The following is a 23,751-nucleotide window of genomic DNA, read 5'->3' as shown; positions in this document are numbered from 1 at the left end:
AGGTTTTATTCTTCCTTTGCCTTCATCTTTTATGTACTGTTAACACAAAATCTGGCAAATTGATAGCCCCGTTGCAATGGATTTTACAGTCAGTACTGTTTTGAGTGATAAAATCCTTCAACATGATTATAACTGTGAATTGTTTTTACTAAGAGAGGAAAGCCTGCAGTGTTGGATGTTCTGACAGTCCTTGGGCATTTCCCTATACCAGCTGCTCCTTATCTGATAGATAAAGGACCAATTGGAGAGAAAAGGCTTAGAGCTACAATAACCCTGATTTTATTCAGTTCAGTGTTGAAGAGACATTCTTCTGAAAACTGAGTTCTGTTTTGGGAACGTTCGTTGTTGTTGCTAGTGCATCCACTTGAGCAAGAATTAGAAAGTAATTTTAATTTCAAGGAACTGAATTATTGGGCTTGACAGTCTCATTTTCTGAGCTGATACAATCCATTGACTGTCTTGCTTTTCACAAGAAGAATATACAGAATGAGAGAATGTGAGGTTCTCTTTTGTGTTTCTCTAGTGCTGTAAATCTGTAAGAAAAAGGCCTTTCTAAATGTTTGGATATCTGTGTTGGTTTTTGGAGGAACATTATGTTTATGGTATATTTTAAACTTAAGTTAGAAAAGAAGGTGGATAGTTGTACTTGTTTTCTCTATCCCTCGTGCTTCAAATGTTTGTTGTGGCTTATTTTCTAATTGAGAAAAATGGCCTGGAAAAAAGAGTTGTCCTTCCTTCTGTAGTTGAGGGAGGGTGTCTTGTTGTAACACTTCTGGAGATTAATGGAATGTATGGTGTCATATTCTTTCTAATATTTCAAAATGCAATTTGGAACTGTGTCATTTGTGTGTGTTGTAGAAAAAGGACATCTATTTAGCGGGCTACAGTAGCCTTGTTTTGTGTAACTTGCTGCTCTCCTAAGGAGGAGTCTAGGAAAAGGCTTCAAACTACTTTGTCCAGTCTTATGTGTATTCTGAGTGTTTAAATACACTTCTATCACATGCAGCTGTGCTACAAGGATAATGTTATAAACTTAGCTATTGACTGGTTGTGAACTTTCTTTGCTGTGATACTCTTTGCACAGGGGAGAGTCATTGTTGCTTTTCTGTGGCTGTCTCCTATTATCAGTTTGACTCTTCTTCCACAAGTTTACTTTCTTGGTCACAGGCAAAGTTTTAATCACTTCACTGACATAAAAAAATTGCTTAAAGATTTAGGATCTTCTGTAGGCTTTTACTAACTAGGACCTTTCTACATCCCTGTTTCAAGCAGAAAAAATTCTATCAGGAGACTTGACTCTTCTTACTGAGGAGGAGTTTTTCTTAACCATTTAATACAAGCTACCTCTTCTACCAAGTTTTGTTTTAAGTGGAAGCATTTTCCGCAAGTGCAATATTTTGTCCCTTACTTAGTTGTAAGAATCCTATTAAGAGGAGACAGACCATATAAAATGACAAACATTATGCTTTGCTTTGTTCTGGTAATGTGACTCCTTAATTTCCCTTCATGGGACACTGAGTTTAGATTCTCAGTACAGGGCAGGAAGGACATAGCAACACCGTATGATTTACAGAAAATTCTCAGTCTCTTTAAGACAGTCCTGCCACATAAGATGAAAAAGCCCACAGAAGCCTTTATGCTTGCTTAATCCCTACACTCTCTCATGAGATTACCTTAAGATCTGTTGGTTACCTTGGCTTGTGTGATAGTGCTGCAATTTTTCTCTTCACAACATTTACTTTTTGAAGATGCAGGATTTTTCTTATTTCTAACTGGAATCTAAAAAACACCATAAATGTTATCAGATAGTTCTGAGGGCTTTCCCTACCATGCCTGATATATTTTAAACCCTCAGTGTGGTTTTCAAGATGCCTTTTTTAATTGGAATATTGGTCTTTCATTTGCTTTCAACCCCTTTTTAATCACTAAATGATCACTTTGCGTTAAGTAGGATCTTGAATGCTATCAAAGATGCAACAGTAGGATAAAGTTGCATTAATTAATGTAGAGCTAAGAGACACAAATTGCTGAAGTTAAATCTTTTCCATTACTCTTATTTTCTTTCTTACTTTTTTTTTTTTTAAGTGAAAGTGTATTTAAAGCCCATGGCTGATGTAGTAGGAATAGATAAGTTAGTCTTATTGAGTACTGAGATTCTTTAGAGAAAGAACAATTCTTTCTCTAACTTCCTTAGCTAAATTTAATTAACATTTCCATCTATTTTTGTTGTCTTAGCATTACTGTTATGAGGACTAACAATTATTTATAACATCTTCATATCTCATTGTAACTAGATAAAAACCCTTCCTGTTTTAAATTGCCAAAAGAACAACAGCAGCAACAACAACAAAATAATAAGCAGTCCAAATTTTTTTTGTACCACTTGTGAGATGCAAAACCATGTATAAATTGATGCTAGAATGCTTGTATTTTGCACATGCTTTTGCCTTTGTTGTTTATTCTGTTCTCTTCACGTGCATTTATAGTATTTATTTATTTATTTTCTTAATTTATTTTATTCCCTGCCTGATTATTCAGAGATAACCTTCACATGGGCTTCTTTTTGTAGGACTCTCGGAGGCCACTTCTTGAGAGTGGCTGAGGCAATGTTGTTTGCTACTGGTCTCATGCTTTTTCTTTATAATGTTTCAGCTCATCCACCATATACCATGTGCTTTAGAGTGAAATTCTACCCTCATGAACCCTTGAAGATTAAAGAAGAGCTCACCAGGTATTATTTTTGTCTCTGCATTTAATGTGAATTATTTTACCATCTCAAAATACGACAGCTTTTTGGGTAGACTAGAGTTCTCACGGTGCTGAAATGCACTATTTGTGCTATTGGTAATCTTTTATATTTATTGTGTACCTGTGGACTTTCAAAAGTAGCTTAAGGGGACTTTTCCTAACATACAGAGAAGCACTGGTGCTGTTAGAGAGCATTCTGAAAGAGAAGCAGTGATCAAATGGTTGGCAAGGATTATGCTGACTCTTCTGCATGGAAGGATTTTGGTCTGGATTAAGTTCCTTTTTGTTTCTTAGGTTTTCTTTTGTGTGTGTTTGAAACAAGCTGTGAATTTAATTCAGTAACATTTCTCTTTCAACAGCAACATGAATTTTCTTTCTTTTCTTTTTTTTTTCCCAATTGATGTGTCTGTCATTAGAACCAGAAACACCACAGTATTTTTAAGCCATGAACAACTTTTCTTCAGAAACTGATGTGGAAGTGAAATATATTTATACTTTTAAAGTAGAGCTATGTCTATGTTAGAAGTTTTGTTGTGTATATTGGAACTTTCTAATGCTTTGAAAACATGCCTGTGCAGCAGTTCAGTTGTATGTAATGAATGGGATTTCTGCCCTTCCTTCTAGGTATTTTTCAACAAAATCGTTGAGGAAAAAATGTAGCAGCTTTTTTTGACTTCTGCACCAGCTGTGCAGGACTGTATTAACACAGTAATAGTCAGCAGGTCACACTGCTAACTATTAAGTGTACACTGCAGAATTACAGTGCAGTGGAGCATTTGCTGCCTTGAGACCTTCATTGCTACTTCCCTAGTCCTTGCAAATTCCTGTGCTCACAAGTCACTTTGTGAGTGGGAGTGATCCCAATATCCTTGGTCTCACAGTTAAAGTTTCAGGAACGGCGTGCATTCTCCCAAATGGTTGGTTTACAATTTATAAAGAGCAGCTAGAATGTGAACATCCTGTTCATATTACAACTATTTATCTTGAATCAGGTACTGAAACTGTTTAGTGAGGGAACAGAGTGTAAACAAGGAAGTCAAGAATTTTTCAGAATTTGTTACTGTTGGCCTTTGAATGAATATTTTACTTTTCACAAGACTTAGTTTAAACTTTCTAGGAAGTGAAAGATCTTTCCTCATTTGAGACCCTTAATTAATTTTTTTTCTTTAACTTCTTTGATGCTCACTCAGGAGACATTTTATCAAAACACTAAGCACCTTGAATAAGCTCATTGATATATATTGTGCAGTCAGTATATTTTAGTCTTTGCTAGAACACTTTAGAAACCAATTTGAAGTCAAGCTGTTGTTTGAAAAATATTTTTTTGATCTTTTGTTAGAAGTATTACTAGTAAGGTACTAGATTGCCTTAAAACAGAAATAATGTTTTTTCATATATTCAACTAAGGTAAATGATACCTTTTTGTATCTGATTAGCTTTATAGTGTCCTGCTGTCGCTGTTCAGGAAGTTTTGCTTGTTTTCTGCCCAGGTCTCTTACACAATAAGAAGGTATGGGAAGTTCTCATGAAATGAGCAAGTAAAGTATAAAGTCATGTAACTTGGCTCTGAGAGTTTGTTTCATTGATTAAAGAAGGAGGTCAGATTCAATATAATCGTTTGAATTGGTTGGATTTTTTTTTTCTTAATTGCAACGGCAAGTGAAATACAAGAAGAATGCCAATTGATACTTGACAGAGGGCAGTTGTGAAACCTGGATGGCTGATGATCTGTTTGGTGCAGCTTTTTTTCATGGCAGGGTTGTTTTCAATTTTGTGAAATTTTCTGTTTCTGTTTCTGAAATTTTGTGAAAATTTCATGTTTCAATTTTCTGATCACATGTTCTTTGCAGTGTATACTTAAGATAATCAGAAAATAAATGAGCAATACTGCCAATCCTTGACTTAAAGGCCACTGTACTTTATATTATTGGTCAGGTGAGTCATGGTATAATAGTGTATTTGCATTTCGTATTCTGTACATGCCTAAATGTGTCACAGATCTGCTCTCTTGCTTCTTCAGCCAAGTAGAAATCTGATGGGTGTCACAGTCCCCACTTAGATGAAGAAATTAAAAGACAGTAGGACTTATCTTACCACATTGTCATATTACCGTTTTATCCAGAATATTAATTAACCTGGTCTAAATCCCTCGTGAATTATTGTCAGTGTAGTCTTTGTAAAAGTCATATAAGACTAAATCTTCAATGGAGCATCTTAGAGATATCAGGGAGATGTACAGCTGCTTAAAAGAGCTATATATTTTTAAAAATTCCATGGCAATATTTGGTATAAAAATCATATATTTGGTACATGAAACTATATGTATGGGATAAATTCTGTAATTTCTGTGAAAATAGTGTAAAATAGGGAGAATATTTCTAGAGTGAAGAAAATTGAGTATTCTCCTCAGATTACTGCTGCTTCATTTCTGACCTGCCTTTGGTAGACGACTGTAATCCTTGAGGTATTATCTTGTTTTACAGTAGGAGATGTTTTCAGAAAACTAACCTAGCTCAAGTCACTCCTCTGTCTACAGTATTATAGAAGAGAAACTGTAATAATCTGAAAATGTGTGCACGCCACATATGCAGTGACTGGGAATGCTCTGGGCAAAGCATTGAACTATGAGCTTGCCTGTCATTACACTTAGTTCCACTGTTCAGGACATGTGTGAATATTGTCAGTCACGTTATACCATTCCACTTGCTTTCTTTCATCTTCCCACTTTTTAATTAATGATAACTCCCATGCTTTTGAAATAAAATCAGTGCCTGCTTCTGGATGTTAAAACGTTTTGAGATAAAATATTGCTAAATAAGAAATTCTGTGAACTTCAAACTAAGTTTCAGTATAGTCCTGGAGACTTAGATTCTGTGGTCCTTGATCACAGTGTGCTCTGCAGTTGGTTAATGGCTACAATTGTATGTGCCTCTGAATGTAATTTCAGGTGCTCTGAGGGTTCAGCAGATTGCAATACAGACAGTGAAAGCAGATTTTTGAGTAGTTTGTGATCTTTTATATAGAGAGAAATACTCGACCATAGTGGGAAGAGCAGAAGTTCTCTGCTCTGAGGACAGACTTTCTGAGAGTTGAGTTTGACTCGTCTCGTGTAGTATCTGGTGGATATCAGACTTCTGAATGGTACATTTGTGGTTTTCTCACAGATGATCTGGCAGTCTTATGGGCAATACGGAGTCAGAACAAGGTTCCTAAGGTTTTGAAAACAACATTTAACTGACTCATCTTGACATCTCTAACTGGGAGTAATAACTACTGTTTTTCAATTAGGCAGTAGCAGTGTAACAAGCAGGGCCTCACATCTCACTTGTTTCCTGCCTCACATGCCAGTAAAACATAGGTTCAGTTTCTTTCTGATTAAGAAATGTTTTCTGTTTTACATGTTTTCTGGCTTACATTCCACAGGACAGAGTGGAGGACTCGATGCGTAGACTCAATATTGCTGCTACTTTCTCTTTCCTCTTTATTTCCCTTCTCTTCATCTTTTACTGCACTGCATTTCAATTGCTTTTGCATACGCCATTATTGTCTTGATGAAGAGAACATACAGGGTTCACTGTAATGGTTAAGATTATTCTTCTGGCTTGACATGCAAAAATGTAAGATTGCCAGGAAAGGAAGTTGTAACTAAAGAGGCCATTCAACCTCCTGTACAAACAGCATCCTAGTACTTCTTTTGCAAAGCATGGATGTTTTTTGCTCTGTGCATCTCTTCACTGTTTGATCACAGGTCAGAGCCTTGGGTGAGTCCACAGCTGTGTAAGCATGAAATGTTACATGTGAACAGATTGTGAACAGTCATGGGAGTGTGAACAGATGGATCCAGTGACCCATCACATATGGGCACAGATTTCTACTGTTTACTTCCTTTCAGTGTTCTTGTTTAGGTAATAAATAAATAAGTCTTTTTTTTTTTTTAATGTAAAAAAGCAGCCCAAGGCCTCATGCCTTCTTATCTCTAAATCCTTACATTATATAGAGTGTGCATAATTAAAATGAGAAAATGTGAAGTCATTTGAGGTCCCAAAGGATTGATCTAAAATGCTACAGATAATACTGTATCAACAGTAATCCACGATTACTGTAGAAAAAACGGGTCATGGGTGAGTAGCTAGTGGAATTAACCAAAGATGGATTATTGCAGCTAGCTGTCATCATGCACTTTTTTCCTAATCCATGTTTTCTAATCCAAGAAGCAGTTCTTCAATCACTAGGCTGTCATAAAACAGTGTAATAGGTACTTGGTACAAGAGAAGCAGATGAAAAGTGCTTAACTGGAAATCATATAAAATAGCAAAGACTGAGGGAATGTAAACATGGCAAATCAAAGGGCCCTGAGTGAGCTAACTGAGGAAGAATAGTACAGTTGTATGCATGCAGGGCTTAACTTACCCTGGTGCCATCCAGCTGTACTTGATGCTGTTTTTTGCTGGAAAAGTCCGGCACTTTTTCCTCCAATAGCGAGGGGTTAGTTTAGAGCAGTAATGCTCCTGTAGTATCTCAAATATGTATTTGGAAGATAAAGTCTCTCAATAAGCTGATCCTTCCAACAACTTTCCTCAAAGCATGCAAAAAAAGGTAGTGATTCTTCCTGGAGAAGCATGTTAATGGAAAAGACGCTTACAGAAATAAATTAACAAGGTAGCTCATGTTGCCTTGTTAATAACACCATGTTTTGGTGTTAGATATTTGTGTGTGGATCATACAATTGTCCTTTTCTGAGTAGAAGGGCTAGATTGATATTTCTCATGTCTGAATGCAAAGGTCATGCTTTGAAGTCACGATGACTATGTCCCCAGTTCCTCATTTCTCTACTAGAATTTGGCTTATGGCTGATAAGGTGAATTGAAAGGGCAGCTACTGTACATTACTGTGATGTGCTTGTTAATAGGAGTAATTTGTGGGTGTTTTGAACATAACTGTCATGTTTTTGCGTAAAAACAAGAATAAAAACAACAAAAAAAGTCATGATCTTTTTATACCCAATAAAAATTCACTTATGTTAGGTACCTTAACTTGTGCTAGCAGGAATTTTAACAATTATGTTCCTGCCTATTCATTTTAATAACTTTTTCTGGCTTGCACATTTGGCTTATAATTACATTTTTGGACAGAATTGTACTGTTTGTCTTGACAGCCTTTCTGTCAGTTTACTCCCGTGTAAGTACTTTCTTTCATATGCCTTAAACAATCCTCTCATTGGACTGATGTCTCTAGGCTCTGTTAAGATTTGGTGATTAGCAGCTCTTCATTCACCTTTTCTTCTGCCTTCATCGTGTTATAAGGCTGAGTTTAGTTTCCCCTCAACTCTCCTTGTAAGGAATGTTCTGTTCTCGCACTTGTTTTAGTTGTTCTCTTTATCAAACTCAGCTCTGTCCTCTGTAAGATGCAGAGTAGAGGTAGGTACAGCATTTAAAGTGTGATTACAGGAAGACTTAAAGAAGCAGCAGAATGTTCCTGTCTTGTTATCAGTATTTTTCTCAATGATGTTCAATTTTTATTGTTTTATTTGACTGTTGCTGCACACTGAGTTGATAATTTCAGAGACAATTTGTGCTGACTCCATGAGCTGTCAACTATGTTTAATAAACAGTGAATTGAATGATGGCTTTTCTTTAAGCTATCAAAGTACTTCACAAATATTTGTAAGTAGACAAATCATACATTTTTTAGAGAATATGTGTTTTTACTATTTGTCTTACTATCTAGGTGGCATTGTAAAGCAAGTAACATATATCTCTTAGTTGTAGAATTAAATACTAGCATGTAGTCATTAGTACTTAGGTTATATTCATATGCTTTGCCAGGAAACTAGACTTCAAGCAGTGTAACTGATACTAGCAACTGTAGAAAACAGGATGCAAAATTATGGTCCAGGCTAGTGTACATAAAGAGCTCACAAAACTCTGGTGGGTGAGGAGGGCTTCCAGTCCAGGAATGCCATAAACAAAGCCTTTACACTCCGCTACTCTGCACCTGAGTATTCAGTGTAGCTTGGGAAAAAGCAGAACAGTCAAAGTCATACACTGCTGAGACAATATTTTTGGAAACTTTACAATGTCTCTCAAGACAGCCACGTCTATTGGCAGAGAAGGCTGTGGCAGCTCCAGGTGAAATGCTTGTTACTGTAATAGAATGAGAGAAGTAACTTAAACAAAAGATAACATGATGCAGACAAACTACAGATTATAATTGTGGGAAAGCTTTCTTTCTTCATTGAATGTCTTGAATAGGTAAATAAATAAGCAATTAGTTGGAAATGTGATGTCTGAAAACAAGAATAGACATTACTGACCCTCTATCCACAGTTCCAGAAAAAGTTTGTCTAACTTAGAGTTGAGTCATCTGTATTGCAAACAGATAATAGATGGAAATGAGGTTATTGAATGATAGACAGTTGTGAACATAAATGCTAGAAGCATATGTTTATTGGCTTGCCGCTAAGCCTGAGTTCTTAGTCAGGACTGTAAGTCAGGTTATACATTGTGCTGGGGCTTGCAAAAACATAGTGGTGGAAGTGCACAAGAACCAGAAAAAACAGATTAAATCTGTAAGTTCTTTGAATCTGTTAAGTATAGCTAGTTTTAAGTATGTACATAAGCGTTATTGAAGTAAGTAGTCAGGTGTTTGCTGACCTTGGACATAAATTACTTTATGAGGATTATAGAAAGTGTCTGAGGTTGAGACAAATTCTTGCAAAGCTCACAACTTTGACTTTCAGTATGAAGTGCATATAACTCCTTTCAGGAAAACTCCATAATGTCTAATTTTTGTCCTAAACTGTCCTGGCTCCTTTGCCTGAAGAAGATGAGTAACATCCAATGGAGCTTGCTGAAAAAATCTCTGAAAAAAAAGGCATTTACGATCTGCATGGATATTTGCATGGATTTTTCCCTGCCCTTTATCTAAGCTCAAGTGCTTCCCTGGTGTCCCAGCCAACGATTTTTTTCAGTCTCTACTGGGAACTGCACTCTGTTCTGCATTTCCTCTCTTGCCTTCTGTCTTGGAAATAACTTTTTTTTTTTTTCTTTGAAAGTGCAATTTAGAACCATTTGATTAAAGTTTTTGAAAGATGTCAGGCCACAACAACTTCTCTTTACCTGCATTTCAATGGTCAAATACAGACAACAGCATAGTAACAGAAACTTAGTTGCAGAAAAAATAAACTCTAATATTCTCGTTTTAAAAATTGTTAATGTAATGGGAATGTATGTGAAATGAAGTAGGAAGGCAGGTGAACAATTTAACAGATCCAACCTCCTTAGCAAGTGAAGCCAAACCCCTTTTGTTTTTGGGAAAAAAAATAAACGGAGCTGCTTCTTCAGACTAGCAAGTGCTAGGAATTACACATTTTTAAAGACAGATGAATAGCATTTATGGACTACTTTTGGGACAGAAGTATATGATGGCTTGAGCTCAGCTCTGTAATTGCAGGGCTATCATTGGGAAGAAATCAGCACTGAGGTCTATGTTCCTTTCTCGAACCTTGTGACTTACGTGTCTCACTTTGGCCCCTGCAAAAAAGTGAAGATTAAACTGGGAGCTATTGAAAAACACCTGAAAGGGAGTGCAATCTATGGATACAGCCAATATGGGTTCACAAGAGGAAAGTCCTGTTTAATGAAATTAATTTCCTTTTATACAAGATTGCTGATGTAGTTCACCAAGGGAAGCTGGTTGATGTAATCTTTTTAAATTTCAACAAAGCTTTTGATACTGTTTCTCACAGTCTCCATGTGGACAAAATGTCCACTATACAGCTAGACAAAAACATAATGCAGTACGCAAACAATTGGCTGATGGGTCAGACTCAGGGGTTAATAGTAAGTGAGATTCCATCAGGCTGGTGGACAGACACTTGCAGGATTCCACCAGGGTTCTATTTTAGGGATAGTTCTCTTCAGTATTCTTACAAATGATTTGGGTGCAAGGGCTGAATGCATACTAAGTGAGTCTTCAGATGATACCGAATTGTGAGGAACTGTTTACTCTCTTGAGGTTAGAGAGGCACTGCAAAGAGATCATGACAGATCAGAAGGCTGAGCAATCACCAATGGAATCTAAAAACTGCAGATGCTGAATTCTGCACCAGAGATGGCATAACCCTGGATGTATGTACAGAATGAGAGAGAGCAGCACTGTGGAATGGGATCTGGTTGACAGCAAATTGAACATGAGGCAACAATATGCCCTGGTAGCCCAAAGGGCCAACTGTACCTGGGAGGTACCAGCAGGTGAGGGGAGGTGTCTGCTCTGCTCTGCACTATAAGGCCTCACCTCCTGCACTGGGTGCAGCATTGGTTGTCACTTCAGAAGAAGGACATAAAACTATGAGAGAGCATCCAAAGGAGGGCTACAGGTGAAGTGTCTAGACAGTGAAATGTGTGAGGAGCAGCAGTGATCCCTTGATTTGTCCAGCTCAGAGCAGGGCAGGCTGAGGGGAGTCCTGATGGCGGCTGCAGCTCTCACAGGGAGAGGAGGGCAGTGCTGAGCTCTGCTCTGTGTGACAGCGACAGGGCCCGAGGGAACGGCATGGAGCTGTGTCAGGGGAGGGTCTCTCTTCAATTGAGGGTGCTTGTGCACTGGAATGGGCTCCTCAGGACATTGGTTATGGCATCAAGTCTGCTGGAGTAAAATAAGCGTTTGGACAATGCTCTCAGATGCAGGGCTTGAATTTGGGTGGTTCTTTGTGGAACTAGAAGTTGTTCCTGATGATCCCTCCCAGCTTGCAATATTCAGTGATTTTGATTCTGTTTTCTTATAAATGCCACATGTACGCAAACTCCCACCCAAACACCCATGTTCATCTTCATGGAATTCTAGTGGAATGCATATAAAAAAGTTTTTTGCCTCTTTCTGTGGGGTTTCTGTTGCTGCTGCAGTCATCTTTGATCCTAAGTGCTGGTGTGATATCATAGTGACTCACACAAACCTGTGTTTAGGACTTTCCCCTTGAATTAATGAAACATGTTTTAAATTACATTAAATCAATGTATGAGCATTTTGGAACTTGCTTTCATAAAATTGCTGTCTATGGGATTTCTTTTCTGTGGGAGGAAGTGGGAGCGAACTTGACTCTTGAATATGTGCTTTGAGTAGATTCCCAAGGATTTTCCATTCTCCCTTAGCTTTGACAATAATGGCCTGTAATGGATGGCTCAAATTTGACAGTACTGGTGCGTGGTCCTGTTATAGATGAAAGAATGTCTTGTAAAGGTTAATTTCTCTTCTTTTAAATGACAAAATACTTGCAGAATAGTTAATAGTTGATAGAATTTGCTCCCATCCCAGCTGCTGGAGAGTTGTACCAGGTGCAACTCTGAGACTCATATTCACAGTTCTCACCTCTGCTTTATGTCTGCACATATGAGTTTGAAGCAGCAGGTTAATAAGCTTTGACACAATCCTGTTTGCTTTCTTATCTCTTTATAGTCATTTTTAAACTCAGAAACCATCAATGTACAATGTCTTGGGATACGTGTTCACCTTACAACAGACTGGCAAAGCATGCTGTGAAATCCTGCATGGCTTTTTCAATATTTCTTGAAAGGGGAAATGCAATTTGGCCACTAGCTAATGGTCACTCTTCAGATGACTGCAACTTGATTATTCACCCTGTCAAAGCTTACAAGAAATGTAGCACAGAGAACATGCTCATTTACGCAAGTTCTGAGTGGTATCTGAATGAATATACATTTGTTTTTCAGTAAACTCTCCTTGCAAATCAAGAATTTTTACTACATCTCACTGAGGCCATTGGTTCACCCTGCTGCAAGTATATTGTCTTCATAACTATGCACAGTCAAGCACTGCCAAATTGTGGAAGTGAAATAAAGATCAGCTACTGAGTTCTGCCTACAGGGGCAAGGGGGTGTTGTAATTAAGAGCCTTGAAGAGCAAGATTCCAGCACGAGTTCATAATACTGTAATAGTGAAGAGATGTGTTCACACTAAAAACAAGTTGCTTTTCTTTGTGATAGTCCTGTTTTTATGTAGCATTTAGTAGCAGAATAAAGAAAGGAGGCAAATTTCTCATGCCTTTTAGATAATACTTCCACTCTTGCTCTAATCTACAGCTAGTGTTAGATTTCACATAAGCTGCTGAGGAATCTACTAACACTGCTAAAACCATAGAGTTGGTTGACTTTTTCTGGCTAGAACAACTCTCACACATTGTGTTTTCCATGGGGTGAAACTGCAGTGTGGTGTAGCTCTAATTAGGGCTGTGACTGAGGAGGTGACTGGTTGCACAGCTGGGCTGTATGCTGAGCCTCTGCCGACCAGGCCTGGGAGGCTGCTGTGGGGAATGAAATGCAGAAGGGAAAGAGATGGCCTCCCAGCCACACCTCTCCTCTAGCTCTTCTAAATAATCCTGCTCTGTGGCAGGAGACCGAAGACAACTGTAATGAGCCATTTCTTCTCATTGGTACTGCTTTCTGAGGAGCAACTCCAAGAGGAAGGGAACTGGTAGCTCCTCGCAGGCAGGTCTTTTGTGGTTTCCTGCACTGCCCAGGGAGTGTGGTGCCTCAAAATGTCTGTGAGGATCCCTCACAGATTAAAGAAAGATAAAGGAAGTAATTATTCACACTGTGGTCAGTGTGCTGTGTGAAGCTGTATTTAATGAGAGGGTCTGCTCAAGAAAATCTGAAATAGTTTAATTTACTTCACATTGCTAATGAGCTGCATGTTTCTAATCAAATACTCTCCATGCTGTGTGTTAGTGGGATTTTGTTACTTCTGCTGCCATTATTTCATTTTTCATAAGAAAAAATCTTTTAAGACCTAGTTTTTCCTACTGTTTCCCATTACCTTTTTCCCGACTGCTGAAGTAGCAAGAGAAAGATTCAGAATAGTTGCACAGATGGTTTCAGCTGAATCTGCTATAGAAAAATATCACATTATTTCCTTTTTTTGTTGTTTGTTTTTTAATATTTCAGGTACCTCTTATATCTACAAATAAAGAGGGATATTTTCCATGGCCGTTTGCTGTGTTATTTTTCTGATGCTGCCTACCTGGGTGCCTGTATTGTTCAAGGTAAGTACAAGCAGCAGATTTGTGAGAAATAATAAATAACTCTTATTATTACAGAGTAATCAATATACAGAAAAATGCAAAATTGGTGTGAGATTGGTAATGAGGAAAGCAATAACTTTTAAAAAATTATTTTTATCTTTTTACCTGTTCTGTTTCCCTGCATTGGTGTCTGTTGTAAAGTGTTTAAGTAATTCAGCTTATGGCCAACTGATGACAAACTGGAACTTCAAAAACAAACCAACAGAAAAACTACAGAAAATTAAAAAAGTACCCTGACAGAAGCGAAAAAAAAATCTCACCAGCTGATTGACTTAGAATTAGACTTAAAAAGTATGTCATCAGTATTAGATTACCATTACAAAGAAAGCAAAATTCTGTTCTTTCGCTATCCTGAGTGTAAATATAGTGCGTAGCAAGCAGGAAAAGGTTCTATTCAGTGCAATTTCTTGTGGAGGAGATTATCATTTCATTTGTGTAATGTTGTGATGGGGAAAACATGAGGAAAAAATTTCTTTAAGGGTTCCATTGCACTGGAATAGGCTGCCCAATGAATTTGTGGAGTCTCCTTCTCTAGAGATTCAAAACCGACCTGTAGGAACCCTGCTTTAGTGTGGAGTTGGATTAGATGATCTCCAGATGTCCCTTCCAAATGACTTGTGAATTCCTTGACAAAGCAGTAGACAGAATTCAAGGAGAAAGGTATTTATCTTTTCCTTTCTCCCTATAAGTTACCAAAGTCAGAATTGAGATAAATAACTTGGAATGAAAATAGTTAGCTAGATGTCCAATTAGGGACTTCAAATGTGTGCAAGTTCCCTTTATTCTACCTTAATCTGAATGAATCTCTTCATTCATTATGAAGCGGCTTATCCAAAACAAGATCAAGTCTACACCTTGTTATGGGAGTCTTATCTGAAAAAGTAGAATCCAAATGGCTCACTTGAGTATCTAAGTGATTGTGTTTTAGAAGGGGAACCAGGCGTCCCACCAATAGTAGAGACTGCTTTCCTCTGCTGGAACAGAATTAAGTCAACTTCTACAAGTGGAAATAAATTGGGGTAGAAAACAGCATGGTATGGAATATGTTGGTTTTGTTCTGCCTAATACCAGAATGATAAATAGTAAAAAGGGGAGGGTTTCCTATGTCTTCTTTGCAGACTATGTTCTGCTACAGATGATACTTTAAGATTGCTAATTACTTCTGCAATTATTAAAACATGAAATTTGATTGAAACTCAGTGATTGTAGTTTCAGCTAGGTAAAAGTTCTTAAAATTAGCATTTCTTCAGAGGTGCTTCTTTCTTACAGTCCCTGTATTACACTGTTTACCAATTTTTTTTCTTCTAACTTTGCAACTTAATTTTTCTGTTCCATTTTGTGTTTTGAATCTGTTTAGCTGAACTTGGTGATTATGATCCTGATGGACACCCAGAGAATTATATCAACGACTTCAAGATTTTTCCCAAACAATCACAAAAGCTTGAGAAGAAAATAGCGGAAATACATAAAAATGAATTCAGGTAATTTAGAGTGCTGCTTACTGAAGTCAGCTAAGGATTATTTTATCTGTTTCCATGTGTATTAACCCAGGAGGGTTTATTCCTTCAATTTTAATAGGTGCTCTACCAGTGTAATGTTTAATATGCTGAATTTGAAAATTCAGTTCCAGCTTAGTGGGTTTTATTTTCCTGTTAACCTTCATTAATTATAGCTGATTTCCACATGTGTGCTGGTAATTTAGACTGTGTTTGCTTGAAAGATGTATCTGGTTATTGGGAGTAACTCACATCATGGGTGCTGCAGTTGATTAACAGTGTCAGCTTTCAGTCAGGGATGAGCTATGTGGAGACCGTCTTATCTTTTGGTGTGAAATATCTAAACGTAATTCAATTACAGAATTCTAGATAGATACTGATTGTAATGGAACTGTAATTAAATTCTTCTATCACTGTTTTGTTAACAAATATATGAATTATACAGAAATGCATTTAATTTAGTTCTTTGCAAATCAAAGGAGGTTGAATTCAGAACTACGCACAAACTTTTTCTGTCCTGAACTTTCAATTGTGTGACAAGGAGGAGTGGACAAAGATAGATTAATCTCTCTTCCGGTTTCAAAGTTGAATGCATCTCTAAGTACTGTATTTCAGAAGAGTAGTAGCAGAGCTTTGTGCAACTGTACCCCCTTCAGGATTGTCAGTGAGTAACATGCACATAGCAGATACAGAAACTACTCATCATGTTGCATGTTAGAGAATGTTCCTCTGAGAACCAGGAGGGGAATAGGATGTGAAGAAAATTAAGTAAAATCAAACTATTGATTAAATAAATTAAGAGGATAATTTCCATTCAAAGATCGTGAGATTCATTACACTTCCTTGAAATATGCCTATCTTGTTTTACAAAACAAAGATTGTGAATCAATTCCTCTCCTGCACCAAAAAAAAAAAAAGGAAAGAAAAAAAATTATCAGAGGAGTTAAAAGTGCGAAACTTTTTTTTTTTTTCTTTCAGAAATCTATCATGTGTGTCATTCAATCATAAGGTAAAATTAGTGGTGAAAGTGTCTTCCCTTTTTTTTCTTCCTTAAACTTATGTGTTTTGCTTGTATTTCTTTCAGCTGCAGATTTCCAAAAGCTAAATTCCGATTCTAAATTTTTCTTCATTTTCTTTTTGGTTTGGCAAGATCAAACTTGTCTTTTATTTAAAATTAGACAAGAGAGAAAAAGGAAGGCTTGTTAGGGGAAGCTGATGGCTTTTTGTATCATACATCTCTTCCCTGAGCTGTTAGTTTCTCAGTTGTGTTTTTCTCTTGTGCATAATTCTGCCCACACATCATGAATTTAACCTGCTAGTTACTCTACTATGAATAATCAGGCACATTTTTAGCTCATTTTAAAAAACACTATTCTGATTAGAATAGTATTCCTCATCCTGTGACAGTGATTGTTACAAGTCTTCACTCAGGTCAGTCTAGGATTCTGCTGGGGTCCATTCCTGGCCCTCTGTTCCTTCTGCCACTGCCTGTGAGAATATCCCCTGAATGTCAGTAATCTTCGTGAGGGACACCATTAATTATTTCTTTTGGAAATTCAGGCAAATTGTATCAGCTCAGTTTCCTTTTCCTGCTGATTTCTTCAAAGAATTCCAGGAAGTGTTTGAAGAACACTTCAAAAAATATTTAAAAGCAGAACTTTATATTGATATATAGCAGAACTTACCATACATCTCATTTCTGTCTGTGTTGGTAATTCTCTGTAGTAGGTTTTACCAATTTGTACACTGTTAATATTAGATTTAGTGGCTTATAGCTCTTTCCAGCCCCCAGGAGCAGTTTACTTCCTACTCCTTCTCCTTCCTGACTATTTTTTTTTTTATTATTATCAGCGTACAGTGTTCTTCATATATTTTTCTGGCTGCAAAGACAGTTTGAGAGCTGTATGCATAGCTTCTGCTTGGTCCTGGCAATTTGCATCCATAGCTCTGTCTTTCCAAGATTGATAACCCTATTACACTCTTTTACATCAAGCGTTCAGTTGTCACATAAAAGTTTTACCTTTTTCAGAATATTTAATTCACTGGATCTCTATTCTAGGAGTACAAATGAATAAAACATATCTATCATACAATGAACTATATGCAGAAAGGGGTAGTGCTAGATAATCTGGTGTCTAACTGTAAAAAGATTATTAGAAAAAACACTGAGTTGTCGAGATTCTGTTTCTAATTTATTGGCATGTGTTTCACTGCATTCAGTAGAATTTTTTTTTATGGAATTGGTATTTTGCTTCTTAGTGAGTATTGTTAAAATTGCTGAAGAAGGTCCCCAGGCCTCATCTTTAAAAGGCTCTTGAGTCACATGTTAGTGAATAGAAGAACAGAAGAGACAAAACCATTTTAATCCAGTTGCCATTTGGTGAACTTTGAAAGAGTTACTTCTGAGTGTCATCACTGCAGATGAATCTGTCCCTTCATTTTCTTCACATATGTAAACAAAAACTATGGCATCTGTCTCCTGCAGCAAGATTCTGTGTAATCAAAGCCCTGTGGCTTGGGGGAGTGCTAGTTCTTAGTTGAATCCTATCAGCGTCGTCATCCTCAAGGTCCTACGTTATGCTGTAGGAATTTGCCTTTTGGAAGTCACATGAGAACAGTGAGAAGAATGTCTGGGAAACAGCCATAGGATGCTGTGACAGCTGCCAGTGACTTAATGAGTTTTTTGTGTCATTTAGAAGTCTTGTTCTTATTAGTTAGAACAGATGAATGACATGATGTTTCTATTTCTTACTTTGCCTGTGAAAACATCACTAGAATTTAACAAAATGCAGCCTTTCCTATGGCCATCTTCTTCACCTGGTTGCAAAAATTATGAACATGATGGATAGACAAATGAGTGAAAGCTTTGTTGAGTTGTGTTTCATTTTCTTGTGAGTTGTAACTAGTTGTTCTCATTGAGAAAGGGAGAAGCAATTTAATTGATCTTTACCAGTGACTGGGCAAACAAATGCTGTGATGTCATATTCTCATACCAATTAAGACCTCTTTTGAGACATGACGTACTGCTTAGAGAAAGAGATTATGGCATAGCAGCTTAGAATGTGTGAGTATACATTAGGAATGGATGTGAAATGGATGCTTGTTCTTGAAAGATTCAAAGTTTATTTGATCATTACATGTTTTGATATGGATGCAACAGCACAGCTACTGAATTCATAGCTACTTGCATTTCTGCTTGCCCATCACTTTTAACAGATTGGAAGAGATTTTGGCCATAAAAACTTGATATTCAGTGAGCAGAACAATATATACTTTCTTCTTCACGTGAGTTGAATGCTTATTTGTGGTGTTTCCAGGTTATTCATTTCATATTTTAGCTAGACTAATGCAAGTGTCTATAAGGCTGAATTGTAAATCACGCAATGTTTTTTATTTTTCGGTTGTCTTTCAAGAAGTACATGGAACCACACATGCAGTTCTTAGATATTTTGGCAGTATTTTGTCAGTATCAAAGATACTTTATGCACTGTATGAGCTTCAGTATATAAAGCTGTACTTTATTTCTAGTGACCAAAAAATCCCAGCTTAACAAAATTGAAAATATTGTGCAGATCTGAGGGAAGAAAACAAAACCACAAAAAATCTAACCCACCAAGCAAACTTAGGCAGAATCACAAAATCTTGATAGAGGAGGGGTAAGTTGAGTGAAAGGCCATTTCTTCAAGCCAAAACCAGGGATACTAAGTTTACTTTTGTTGTTGTTGTTTGTTTTGTTTTTCTTCGTGTGAAAAGATCACCCAGGTGTTCTTGATCTCTTTGGTATTTCAGATCTTGTTTTTAGCACATTAATTATTTCACAACTGTATCCAAAACAGTTGTACTTTTTACTGTATGCTTAAGCAACTTACTTTAGTTCCTGGCACTGTTTTGATTGTTGTTATTGGTTTTTACAGGCTCCTCTTACAAGTAAACGGAGTCTATAAATATAAACATACCTGTTGTCAATTTCTAATTCCAGTTTTACTTCTGTTTTGTTACAAGTGTGTCATTTGTTTTAAATGACAGATTAAACCTTCAGATGCTTTTACTGCATTCACAGTGCCTTCTGTTTTCTCCAGGATAAAAATTTATTCCATCTCAAATCTTGTGTGTTTAGTCAGAGTATTTATAACTCTGATAAATTTCCATCTTTTGAAGGATACCTGTCAACCAGAGCTTCCTGAGACCAGACACCTGTAAACTATAGAATTCCAAAGATAAGATCCATATAAAACCTGCAGAAGGGAACATCTGTTTGTTGGAATTGTATTTATTTCTCCTCTTTTTGGAAGATATGCAATGAAAGTACTTAGCAGTTGAGGTGAAAGATATTTTTTTGTATCCCACCTGCAAACTGCTTCTGACATGAAATATGAAGTCACGTAACTTAAATGAGTGTATTATGTAAACAGCTATTGATTTACATATAAGCCCCAAGGAAACATAATCTTGCCAATTAAATTATGGAGCAATTCAAGTAGCTACTTATCAGTTTAATTTCATAGGTAAATTCAAATTATTTATCATTACTTGGGAGTTACTGATGTGGGTACAAGCTTTAGGTAGTTGACTGCTACTTACTTGGCTCTCCTCTCCAGTGTATGACATTTTCTAGGGAGAAGGGATTTCCTCTGAGACCATGAAATCACTGACATGTTCTGTTCATAACTATCTTAAAAAAAAAACAACAAAAAAAAAACTTTTGAAGGGTAGTATTTTCGTTAATACCAGATTAACAAATGAATGCTTGTCTTTGATGAAAGTTAGATGAGAAGCATTTAAATTTGTTTTGAAAGATGTGTAATATATACACAGTTTATATTGTTACTATGCACTGTTGACTTAAGCATTTTTAACTTATCTGCTCGAATTCTTTTATTTCCTTTACAATACCATTAGTTACTATGGGTGCTTGTACTGGTGTGAAGATAATAGGGTTTCCTGGTCTACACTGATCTGCTCTCTAGTTCTCATGCAGACATGGAACTGCCAGTGAAGTTGTTGGCAAGCTTAACTATGATTATTACTATCAGAGTATATCATGGGAGCTTGTCTTAGGAGACTTGGCAAAGGTTGCTAGAAAATTATTTTCTTTGTAGGTGTTGATACTGTTTAATCCAAGATTAAAGCAACTTTTTGCACAATCTTAAACATATTAAAAAAGAACTAAAACAGAATTCCTGTTTAGTACATCTGGACCAAAGTGGATTTCATATAACATTTAAAAGCTTCTTTCAATTAGAAGTACACATTATCTGCCTTTATGCGTTTAGTGCTGGTACCACACTCATTGGCACATTACATTTTGCTTCTTGAACCACACTAATCACGTTGTATCCAATGGCCTCATACAGATGAGAGTAATCCAATAAAAACGACATATGTTAAGCATCAATACTTGCAGTCATACCATGGAAGATAGAAGCCTGTTGTCTGGAAATTTATTGCCTTTTACACTGATGGAGAGGATTCCGGAAAAGAAGAGGATTTGAGCTTAGAGATAGCTGACTCATACACTCAAGTAGTCAAAATCTTCGTAGTTCTCATCTGTGTGAAGTACATCAAGGACTCTGGAGAGTTGAGGAGAAGGAGGATGTGTAGAAGGAAATCACAGGCAGATTGTCATGCCATCTGCTTGGGTTCCCACCTACACTACAGCTGGGGCTATGCTGAACGCCTTCTTCATTTCAGCCTTGATACTCTGAGGTAGCTCACTTAATTTCCTAGTGCATGCACTTGTATTTGTCATCACCCTGTATATTGGCACATACTATTGTGGTCAAAATTATTCTTTCTAATGTAACAATCTGTTTTTAACATGCTGTTAATTATGTTTTAGTGGGTGGAAAACATTGTTTCTGTTTAGCTGTGTTTTCCTGGTGTATTATTCCACTCCATAATTCTTAGCAGTAGTAATTTGACTGAATTTGACTGAATTAGAGCAATGACTGTAATGCGTGCTTCATAGATAGATACAATTTTCCTAGGATGGCTTGGGTTGGAAGAGACCTTGAAGACTATCCATTTCCAACTCCCTGCCATGAGCAAGGTTGCTACTCACTAGATCAGACTGCCCAGGGCCCCATTTGACCTGGCCTTGAATGCTTCCGGATGTGGGTCAACCTCAGCTTCTCTGTGTAACCTCCCCAGTCTCTATGTAAAAAATTTCCTTCTGACATCTAATCTAAACCTTCCCACTTCTACTTCAAAATCATTCCCTCTTATCCTATTGCTTTCTGCCTGTTTGAAAAGTCAGTGTCCCTCCTGTTTATACGCTCCTCCTTTTTTAAGTACTGGAATTACAATTAGATCTCCCCAGAGTCTGCTCTTTTTTCAAGCTGAACAAGTCCACCTCCCTCAACCTGTCTTCACAGTATATTGCTCCAGCCTTCTGAGTATCTCTGTGGCCCTACTGTGGATTCACTCCAGCAGCTCCACATTTTTTTGGCAGCCTAAGGCCTGGATCCAGTACTCCAGGTGGGGCTTCATGACAGCAGAGCAAAGAGAACAACCACCTTGCCCTGCTAGTCTTCTTTTGATGCAGGCCAGGAGATAGTTGGTCTTCTAGGATGCAAATGGACACTGCTGGCCCATCTCTAGCTTCTCAGCTATCAGGAATCTCTGAGATAGGCTGATAGTTAATTCCCTCTGTAGGAGCTGCAGAAATGGAAAAGGGTGTAGTGTACATCTCAGCAGTTATGAATGCTAGTTACTGAGCTTAGGTAGACCAGAGTGTCAGAATATAAGAAGATATATGTGTGATATGGGATCAAACTAAAATACTGCATAAGGTAAACCAAAATGACTACCTGCAATCCTGAGTTGGTTAAAGAAGTGATATGTAGGGATAGCATGTGCATTCTTGCTTGCTTTATGAATCAATGTTGGGGATGTATCCCTAAATGTAAATAGTCAAAAGTGGTAAGGATTAAAATACAACCGTCATAATCCTCAAAAGAAAAAGAAGCATTGATATAGACTGGTTTAGCAATAGGGATCAATGTATTAGTTTAAGGACCAATATATTAGTTTAGGAATTAATGTGTGCTAGTTCTAAAACTTTCCAGTTTAGCTTTGCTCAGTATGTGGACAGTCTTGTTTTTCTGAATGATCCTTACTTCACTGAAGCACTGAAGTCCCAATAGAATACTTTTGTCTTTGCATCCAGCATTTGCAGGTACTTTTTCTTGGGTTTCATATAAATTATTCTGAGTTACAGAGTACCAAGATAGAAAGCTGCTTATTATGGCATAACAAGTGATGGAAATTTGCCAAATTTGGGGAAAACAGCTAACGAGTCAGCCAAAGGACACTGTGAGGAAGCTGATGACAAAAGAAATGAGAATGAAGGAAGGAGGCAAAGGCCCCCAAAGCGGTCTTCTGCACATGCCCAGACAGACATTAACATATATTAGTGAGATCTTGGAAAAGAATGAACATGTATGCCATGTATTGCATGTGTATGTCTTCATAGTTTAAATGTAGAACCTGAATTCTGAAAGGGAGTGCTTGATTAGTCAAGTTGCCCAGTACATATCCTGAGAATAAAGGAATACTGACTTTCTAACACCACATTGGATTTAGGGAATTTTCTTCCTGGATTTTTCTGATGACTCCTCAAGGCTGTCCTCAATGACTTCTTCTTCCAGTCTGTACACATATCTAGGGTTGCCCCAGCTCAAGTGCAACACCTTGTACTTGGCCTTGTTGAATCTCGTTAGGTACTCACGGTCCCACTTTTCAAGCTTGTCCAGATCCCTCTGAATGGCATCCTATCCTTCTGTTGTATCAACTGCACCATTTAGCCATCAGCAAACTTTTTGAGGTTGCACTTGATCTCACTCTTCAGCCTGTTGATAAAGATGTTGAAAAGTACCATTCCCAAGACTGACCCCCTTTGGAATACCACTTGTCACTGACCTACAACTAAAAGTAAAACCACTGACCACCTTTCCCTTTTCCAGTCACTGTGGGCTTTGCCTGATAGCCACAACTTCTTGAGTGTATTGGAGAGTGGCTTGGCAACTACATCGTCCATTTCCTTCAGTGCCAGGTGCCATTGTCCTCTGTGTGGCAGTGGCATGCTGGCATTGTAGGGGTGGAGCCAGGAGCAGTGGCAGGATCACCCCCTGTGTGTATAAAACATACCAGTAGGGAGCAGAGCAAAGAGCACGGGCAAAAAAGGCATGGCACATTAGAAAAGTGTGGCATGGCAGTCTGCATGGGCAGTTTGAGCAGGAAGGGTGAGGAGGGAGAGTATCACTGTCCACTCAGGAGATCAGCTCACCTACCAGCTGCCTTGCAGACAACAGATCTAGCCATGAGATTCTGCCTCTAGGCAGAAAGCTCTGGCAAGAAAGAATGTGGCAACTCAAGTGGAGTACGACTAAAAATGTGGCAGGTCAAGTCTCTGGC

The 23,751-nt window shown here is 37.6% G+C and overlaps 1 protein-coding gene across 1 annotated transcript in view; it reads left to right on the top strand.

Moving 5' to 3' along the window:
* The window catches only part of FRMD3 (FERM domain containing 3), a 139,113-nt gene that overhangs the window by 80,899 nt on the left and 34,463 nt on the right, over positions 1-23,751 (top strand). The window contains exons 4-6 of the mRNA XM_065745643.1: positions 2,653-2,731; positions 13,704-13,801; positions 15,198-15,321. Coding sequence (XP_065601715.1) covers positions 2,653-2,731; positions 13,704-13,801; positions 15,198-15,321 — 301 coding nt within the window. The remainder of the gene's footprint in view (positions 1-2,652; positions 2,732-13,703; positions 13,802-15,197; positions 15,322-23,751) is intronic.

Source organism: Cyrtonyx montezumae, unplaced genomic scaffold (assembly GCF_038088225.1).
Source record: "Cyrtonyx montezumae isolate F1298 unplaced genomic scaffold, pur_monq_1.0 scaffold_36, whole genome shotgun sequence".
NCBI classification, from domain to species: domain Eukaryota; kingdom Metazoa; phylum Chordata; class Aves; order Galliformes; family Odontophoridae; genus Cyrtonyx; species Cyrtonyx montezumae.
The sequence above is the reverse complement of the archived record's forward strand: the minus strand, read 5'-3'. Positions and strand labels throughout refer to the sequence as shown.